Source organism: Berghia stephanieae, chromosome 6 (assembly GCF_034508935.2).
Source record: "Berghia stephanieae isolate SIO BIC M18660-M18661 chromosome 6, UCSD_Bste_1.3, whole genome shotgun sequence".
Taxonomy (NCBI): Eukaryota; Metazoa; Mollusca; class Gastropoda; order Nudibranchia; family Aeolidiidae; genus Berghia; species Berghia stephanieae.
Window position 1 is genome coordinate 6,574,794 of NC_088365.1, and position 10,000 is coordinate 6,584,793.

The following is a 10,000-nucleotide window of genomic DNA, read 5'->3' on the forward strand; positions in this document are numbered from 1 at the left end:
TGAGTCCTTAGAAAAAAAATCTTTACTCACATTTTCTTAGCTCACTCACAAGTACAGACATGCTTACTACATGTACACGATGTAGGTAGGAAAGAACCCAAAACCGCAGAGCATCTAGTTGAACGATGTGTTGTGACGAAGCTTCCGGGAGTGTTTGCGACAGTGCACGAGTGCAGTGAAGAATTTGCTGATTGGGTCGATCGTCATAACATAGTAGTGTGAGCACCATTAGAAGCTGCTGCTGCTGATTGCGTCGATCGTCATAACATAGTAGTGTGAGCACCATTAGAAGCTGTTGCTGATTGCGTCGATCGTCATAACATAGTAGTGTAAGCACCATTAGAAGCTGCTGCTGATTGGGTCGATCGTCATAACATAGTAGTGTGAGCACCATTAGAAGCTGCTGCTGAGAGGGTCGATCGTCATAACATAGTAGTGTGAGCACCATTAGAAGCTGCTGCTGCTGATTGGGTCGATCGTCATAACATAGAAGTGTAAGCACCATTAGAAGCTGCTGCTGCTGATTGGGTCGATCGTCATAACATAGTAGTGTAAGCACCATGAGAAGCTGCTGCTGAGAGGGTCGATCGTCATAACATAGTAGTGTGAGCACCATTAGAAGCTGTTGCTGATTGGGTCGATCGTCATAACATAGTAGTGTAAGCACCATGAGAAGCTGCTGCTGCTGCCTACTACTACGAAATGTATCGGCTCCAAAATGACAATGTTATCGTTAATTCAATAAACTTCCTGAAAACGATGTTTTGTTGCCTGAGCTGGTACATATAGAATAATGCATAAAAACACCATTTTAATAACAATAATGATATATACTTTATTCATAAAGAAAATGAAAATTCGTTTACAGACGTGGCATGCATAAAAATGTATAAACACAAAGTTGAGAATCTATGGCGACAATGTATACATAATATATATATATATATATATATATATATATATATATATATATATATATATAATATACAAATGCACAAAAATGTAAAAATATACAAGCGAGAACGAATAGCAGCACTTTATATATTGATTTGATAAATTGAGATAGGCCATACCTCTTAACATAACTTGTACAAATACCTTTTAACATAATTTTAATGACAAATTGGTAAATTTCAAAGGTACTTTTAGTGCCTAATATGTTAATATACCTGAAAATTACGATTTTTTTCCAATTCAAAATGGGGGTAGGTCTGCGAAGATTATGAAAACATGGTCAGTTACACCGTAGCCATCGTTCACACTGACCAAGAAATTGCGTCAAAAAACATGTCTTTGGCCATAAAAGAAAACAAATCGCGAATTGTATTCAATAGATCAACCAATGGAATCACTTGTTTCCTTGAGTTCTACTCACGACAACCCACTGGACGCTGCACAAACTTTTAAAAATGACGTCAAGCTATAATTCTTAGAGGTTCTAGTGTCAGGCTACAGATAGTTTGCGCTTGGCTAAGAATCTCACAACATTGCCATCCGAAAGTATAACGGACCAACACACAAAACAATGTGTAACCATGTCTGGTTCATACAGTTTAGTGAGAATTAATCATAAATGTGGAAAGCAAAAAACAATACCAAAGACCAGAGTGACGTCATCTTCTATCTATAAGTTAAAAATGGCTACAGTTACAGTGACGTCTTTGTTGAAATATATGTTATGGCGCCTTGCAAACGTTATATCTCGTTGTAAAGTTATGAGTTGCTGTTAGCTTGGGGCCCCTTGTAAAGCGTTGTAAGCACATTAAAGGGTATTGCTCTATACACAAGCTCAAAGTTATTTTTTGTATTTATTCTCAATCTGCCCCCTGAAAACTATGAGTGTTGTGATTTTCAAGAACAGTGGTGCGCACAAACATTGTATTAATAACAGAAAAGACTAAATATAACTTGCGAGAATTGTATCTTTTCTTTCTAGATCTAACTTATCATCAAACTAATTCTCACGAACTAAATTACCACATTTTTGTGAATGGTATAAATTCAATTAATCTGCTCTAACAGATACATTAGAGTGCCGTGATTTTTTGGAGCACCGGTGCACACAATTGATGAAAGACAGACCTACAATCTGCCAAGAAGGAAAAGAATTTGCGAAGATGTACTGCGCCAAAGCGTGCGGAACATGCGGACAAAAGGGTAATTACGCAACTTTTTCTGTATAAATAGGGAATGAGATTAGCGGAAGAGTAGCGCCCCTTGATTGGACGTCACCTTACGGAGAGAACATCAATTTGGTTTTGAAATGTGTCAAGACGCTTTCACGGAAGTGAGGATGAGAGACGCATGCGCACAACCAACATGACGTTCTTTCTCTAATAACTTTTCCGCCGGTGACTATGGGTAACTTCCAATCAAGGGACGCTACTCTTCCGCTTATCTCATTCTCTATAATGACAATGTTATGTCCCCTCATAATGTTGTTTATTCACCTTAACAACGCCGTTCTGACATCTCTCATTCGCAGTGGCGTGTCATGCTTACAGTATAAGGTGGTGCCGGAATCAGAATAAAATGACTTAAAACATAATATATTTTAATTCTAAATACGAAAGAAAGAATATAATTTCTTAAATGCTGTAATCCATTTTTAAAAGATGGACGCGAAGCCAGGAATCAAATCAACCAATATAGCCACGCCCCTGCTCATTTCTCTTTAATATTTCATTCATCGTGTTTTGATAATAAATCGGAAACCCGAAACGTCCACATATCTGTCTGTACTGATTAAATTGAACTTCCATTCCATTTACTATTCTTGTTTACTTCTTTATAAATAGAACATTACATTTTTGAAGCAACAGTTCATAAACTGCTTTTGATCGAATACAATATATATCAACCATTTGGAAATTTTGAGTTTAAATTCATAATATTATTAGAGAAAGAGTACTGGACCCAATACAAACGTTCAAAAGTATATTATATACCTCTGGCCAATAGTCAAGACTTCTTACATGACAATTATACTACTACTATAACTACTACTTTACTACTCCTACTACTACTACTACTACTACTACTACTACTACTACTACTACTACTACTACTACTACTACTACTACTACTACTACTACTACTACTACTACTACTACTACTACTACTACTACTACTACCACTACTACTACTTCTACTACTACTACTACTACTACTACTACTACTACTACTACTACTACTACTACAACTACTACTACAACTACTACTATTACTATAACTACTACTTTACTACTACCACTACAACTGCTACTACTACTACTACTACTACTACTACTACTACTACTACTACTACTACTACTACTACTACTACTACTACTATTACTACTACTACTACTACTAATATTACTAATATTTCTACCACCACCACTACTACTACTACTACTCCTACTACTACTACTACTACTACTACTACTACTACTACTACTACTACTACTACTACTACTACTACTACTACTACTACAATTTTTACTACAACTGCTATAATTACTACTACTACTACTACTACTACTACTACTACTACTACTACTACTACTACTACTACTACTACTACCACTACTACTACTTCTACTACTACTACTACTACTACTACTACTACTACTACTACTACTACTACTACTACTACTACAACTACTACTATTACTATAACTACTACTTTACTACTACCACTACAACTGCTACTACTACTACTACTACTACTACTACTACTACTACTACTACTACTACTACTACTACTACTAATATTACTAATATTTCTACCACCACCACTACTACTACTACTACTACTACTACTACTACTACTACTACTACTACTACTACTACTACTACTACTACGACTACTACTACTACTGCTTCTACTACTACTACTACTACTACTACTACTACTACTACTATAATTACTACTACTACTACTACTACTACTACTACTACTACTACTACTACTACTACTACTACTACTACTACTGATACTACTACTACTACTACCACGAGTAATACTATTATTATTATTAGTATTATCATTACTATCATTATTTATTTAACAACAACAACAGCAATGATAATAATAACAATAATAATAATAATAATAATAATAATAATAATAATAATAATAATAATAATAATAATAATAATAATAATAATAATAATAATAACAATAATAATGATAATAATAATAATAAAAGGGAAAAGATAATTATCATTGGTGATTTAAAACAGTCATCCATACATAACATCAGAATCTGTTATATTCATTTTTGTTCATTCCTTTTTACAGCCCAAAGCTTCTAGCATCCTACTATCACTTAACTATCACAGGTTGTTCATAATTGATCTGTTCTGATTGTGATTATGATTCCATTATCTTTATAGAAGAAACGAAATTAACGTCACTCTACTCTTTGTTTTTCTTTTTAACCAACCTTTTTTATGCGTAGTGCTCACTAATTTCTACTAATTATACTATAGATAGTATGCGCTTGGCTAAGAAACTCACAACATTGCCATCTGTAAGTATAACGGACCAACACACAAAACTCTGTGTAACCATGACCTTTTATATCCTTGTTAATACAGTTCAGTGAGAATTACTCATAAACTTAGATGACAAAAAACAAACAAACAGAAAACAATAACAAAGACACGAGTGACGTCAACTTCATTCTATCTATAAGCGTTCAAGGTTACACATAGTTTTATGTGTTGGTATGTTATAGTCGGGCAGCGTGTGTTGTGAGGGTTATTTTTTTTTCTAAACACATAGCATCATTACCAAATCGCTAGTACGAGTATCATTTGATTCTATACAATTATTTGTATTTCAGCACACTGCAACACAGTGTCAGTTATTCGCCGTGCCAAAGTGTCAGCACCAAGTGCAGTCATTAACGTTGGGCAGTATGTGGAGTATACATGCACTCCAGGCACCTTTGCCGTATCAGGTAGCCAAAAGAGAGTATGTATGACCAATGGACAACTATCTGGAACAGACATCGTGTGTGATGGTAGGAGATATCTAGTTTTTTATTTATGTTGTAAAATTCTGATTTCCTTCCCCGTAACCAGTTAGTAAACTGTAAGTACTCTGGAAAAACGTGTATCTAAAAACTTGGCCAAAAAAACTCGTCCTTCAAATATCGATCGATTTAATTGACCCTCATCTTGGCACTTCTGAGGTCCCAGGTTTGAAAGAAGTTTTGCCAATCGATCGGTATTTAAAGGACGAATTTTCTGGCTACATTTTTAAATACATGTTTCTTCCAGGGTCCTGTAGTAAACTTTTAAATTAGACATCCAGAGTCCAGACGCGATATAATTTGCTCGCTAATTTTCGACAGTTGAAAAATCTGCGTACAAGGCTTCCTAATTTCTGGAATAAAATAGCCTTGTAAATCTTTTAGAGTCTTTGCAACTTATACGGAGATATTTGTAGGCCTGGAACTTGTTTATTCATTACTTATTGTATTGTGAAGGTTATATCCTTAGACAGCTATGCGAGCCAATAATCATTGCTGTTAAATAATGCCATATAATAAATGTAACAGGAAATTATAGGATTTGCAGACCTCTATATATTTTATTTCGAATGAAAATAGGGCGATTCTGTGAGTGCACTAGCTGACACTATGTAAAACGCTCGTGTGATGTGGAGATAATAACATACATTCTAAAATTTTCTTTGTAAAAGGCTCTTTATTTACATTATCTCACCATCTCAGGTGTATAATGAGTACCTAGCCGTTAACAACATTGTCTATGTACGAAAAACAATTAAAATTTCGCCTTACAGGCGTCATGTCTCGTCCTACATTGTTTAGTATTGCTGTGGACTAGGGGACCCTTGTAATGCACATATGGATATATATACATACATATATATATATATAATATAATATATATATATATATATATATATATATATATATATATATATATATACAGCTTCAGAACCCACGAAGATATTTGATGTTTTATTAATGAACCTATAGATATGTTTTTCATATTCCGTCATTAAATTATAAAATATCATTATTTCTAAACACAACCTTTACCAGACTGTCCAGATGATTACGTGAAATTTTATGGTAGTTGTTACGGATTTGTGAACAAATACGTGTCTTTTGATGAGGCAGTCAAAGAATGCAAGAAAGTGAACGGATACGTAGCCTCTCCCAAAACGGAGAAAGAAAATGGATTAGTTTCTACTGTGAGGTATTGGAATGCCAAATAATTGACGAGTCTTACACTCTTGCTGTTTTAAATTCCTTACGTGTTCACAACCGCTGCACGAGTTTGCGAGTGGCCTTGAGAACAAAGTTCGAATTCCAAACCCCAAGAGTGTAAATAATAAATTATTCTACCCATCAATCGATTCTTATTTCACCATCGTTGAATCAAAGACATTTTCAAAAACATTCAAATGATATTTCTTTTTAAAGAATCTGATTTTCAGTGAAATTTAACGATTTAAAATCTGACATTATAAATTATTATTGTAAACATGATATCATTACGCGTTAATATTTAGGGAGAGGGATGGACTTATCTACAATTCTAGCACGTTCGTGCAGTGGTTGGTAATACGTTCGGAATTCCAAAAAGCAAGAGGGTGGGAATTGTATAATATTATTATTCAACGCGTTCAAAGCATTATTCAACAATAATGTATTTACTAAAAATTGACAAGGTTCTTTGCAATGGACGGTTGGAATAAATCGTTTTAAATTTTCTCCCAAGATGATTATAGTTTTTTTAATCGTCAGTATACAGTTACGTAATTAAAGTATTCTTCTTGGTGTTTGTGGTGGTGTTCTTCTTTTTATGACTGTTTAATTATTTTGAAAGTTTTTGTCGTTGTTGTTTTTGGTGCTGTTAATTATCATCATCATAATCATCATCATCATCATCATCATCATCATCATCATCATCATCATCATCATCATCATCATCACACATGACATCAATTACATTTATTAAATCACATAATATAATAATAATAATGATAATAATAATAATAATAATAATAATAATAAAATAATAATAATAATAATAATAATAATAATAATAATAATAATAAAAAAAATAAAAAATAATATATAATAATGATATAATATAATAAGTAAGTAGAAGAGAGATAGAAGAGATAGAGTAGTAGTAGTAGATAGTAGTAGTAGAGTAGTAGTAGTAATAGTAGTAGTAGTAGTAGTAGTAGTAGTAGTAGTAGTAGTAGTAGTAGTAGTAGTAGTAGTAGTAGTAGTAGTAGTAGTAGGAGTATAGTTGTGTAGTAGGTAGTAGTATTAGTGATAGAGAGTAGAGAGTAAGTAGTAGTAGTAAGTAGTAGTAGTAGAGATAGGATGTAGAGGATAGGATAGAAGAGAAGGAAGAAGAAGAAGAGAAGAAGAAGAAGAAGAAGAAGAAGAAGAAGAAGAAGAAGAAGAAGAAGAAGAAGAAGAAGAAGAAGAAGTATAAAATGTTGATTATGGTGATGATAATAATAATATCAATGATGAGGATCCATTGATGATGATGATGATGATGATGATGATGATGATGATGATGATGATGATGATGATGATGACGATGTTGATGGTGGTGTTGGTGCTCGTGCTGGTGGTGATGGTTATGATGATGGTGGCGATTATGATAACCCGATTGCTGTCATGATGCAGCTGTTCCTTTAGGTGATTGAATTTATGATAATGGGAATGACGATGTTAACGGTTGTCCCCCTACATGTTTATGTCATTAAAATACAATTTAGACAAAGACTCAAAGTATGGTTGGGGGTCACGGACAGAGGACATACAGGAGATTACAGATGGCAGGATAAAACCAAAATGGAATGGACCAATTGGTTTCCTGGTAAGTTTTGCTTTGTCTTTACAAGTTAGCTGGCCTCATCATCATCTAGTCAGCTGATCCTGCGTAGGGCGTTCCTTCCCGAACTTTCTTGCCAAACAGATTACGTTTTTCCGCCAGTCTACTTGCTTGAGTTGTTGTCATTCCCAGCCATTCCCATATATCTTGTTCCCAGCTTCTTGTTGGTCTATCTCTTCCTCTAGCTGCCTTACACGGGGAAAAAAAATCATACATATATATCTAAAAATTTGGCCAGAAAATAGTCCTTAAATTAAAAAAAAAATGAGTTTTTATGTATCGCAATATCCACTAAACGTGCTCAAAGCGCTTTACAAGGGGTCCGTGGACAACAGCGACATTTAACATGTAAGACGGGACATGACCTGGCCGTTAACAGCGTTGTCTCTGTCCGATAAAGATGTAATATCGCCTAAAAGGCGTCTTGCTACGTCCTAAATGTTTCGTGTTGTTGTTGGCTAGGGACCCCTTGTAAAGCGCTTTGAGCACGTGTAATGGATATTGCTCTATATAAAAGCTCACATAAATATATATAATTATAATAATATGTTCAAGAAAATCATGTGATAACAAGAAACAATAAAAATCATCTATCTTTATAGACATCCAACTATGTTGTCCGAGTACGTTTGAAGGTGTATCAAAAAACTACTGATAAATTGCTCTCCCAACTGTCCAGACCTCATTCAATAGAATTAACCGTAGTTTCTCAAACTTCTTAAGTCTCAGATTTTGTATCTCTATTATTATTATTATTATTATTATTATTATTATTATTATTATTATTATTATTATTATTATTATTATTATTATTATTATTATTATTATTATCATTATTATTATCATTATTATTATTATTATTATTATTATTATTATTATTATTATTATTATTATCATTATTATTATTATTATTATAATTATTGTTATTATTATTATTATTATTATTATTATTATTATTATTATGATGATGATGATTATTATTATTATTAATATTATTATTATTATTATTATTATTATTATTATTATTATTATTATTATTATTATTATTGTCATTATTATAATTGCTATTATCATTATTATTGTTTGATTTGTAAGCTATAAACTATAACTAAAAGCATGATATCCCTTTACTATTATGATAATTGTTAGAATAATATGTTCATAGAGATGTTATGACGATTGGCCAACGGCCTAAAATAAACTTTGGATTTAATTTTAATCATCATCTTTCTAAATTAAATGTCTGGAACCCACTCAAGCCATTGCATAACACCGAATAATATGGCAGAGAAGTCTTGACGTCACCTTTCCTCTTTTCCGGTTCAAAACTCATTTAAAGTGTGTAATTTGTCCTACTGACGGAGGTTTAACAATAATGTAAAGGTTACATATTGAATCAGAAGAGACATAGCTATTTTAGTAACATAATGTACAGGCAGATTTGAATGGTTATGGGGAGTACAAAAAATCGAGGATGGGTGATATTTATGTAATGAGGACACGAATTTATATAGGCCAGTTATGGGGAGTACAAAAAAGCAGGGATGGGTGATATTTATGTAATGACGACACGAATTTATATAGGCCAGTTATGGGGAGTACAAAAAATCGAGGATGGGTGATATTTATGTAATGAGGACACGAATTTATATAGGCCAGAAAATAAGATGCCATCGCTTTGAAACCAGAAGATCAATTACACACGGTATGTATTCAGTCCTCTGCAGAGACCAATTTTACACTTCCAATGAGATTGGAACCAGCTTTTGACATCACACTTACGTTCACAATGGAGGCGGCAGTTCACAAATGTATGTTTGCCCTTTTAAAAAATACTCTCCCTTTTCATCACTCACTGTCACTCAATTGTGGTTGAAATATTTCTTTTTTCCATATGTTGTCTCGACAAGAAGGACAACCTACCATTCCAAATAAAGGAAACGAATGTGTATCCCTGGCTGGGGGGAATCGATGGATCCCGGTTTCCTGTAACTCCAGGGCGAAAATTGTTTGCGAGACACCTTCATTAGGTAATTTTTTTTTTAAAGTTAGGATTTAGTAATTATTATCAATGTTATTATATATATATTTATTCTTATGATCAATATTATTATCA

At 33.2% G+C, this 10,000-nt stretch overlaps 1 protein-coding gene across 2 annotated transcripts in view; it reads left to right on the forward strand.

The window, feature by feature from the left end:
- The window catches only part of LOC144974394 (uncharacterized), a 101,924-nt gene that overhangs the window by 77,662 nt on the left and 14,262 nt on the right, over positions 1-10,000 (forward strand). The window contains exons 46-50 of one of the 2 annotated variants that reach the window (XM_078917233.1): positions 2,023-2,157; positions 4,833-5,012; positions 6,063-6,219; positions 7,769-7,869; positions 9,795-9,914. In XM_078917233.1, the coding sequence (XP_078773359.1) occupies positions 2,023-2,157; positions 4,833-5,012; positions 6,063-6,219; positions 7,769-7,869; positions 9,795-9,914 (693 nt within the window). The remainder of the gene's footprint in view (positions 1-2,022; positions 2,158-4,832; positions 5,013-6,062; positions 6,220-7,768; positions 7,870-9,794; positions 9,915-10,000) is intronic. The other variant, XM_078917234.1, reaches the window with a different exon arrangement.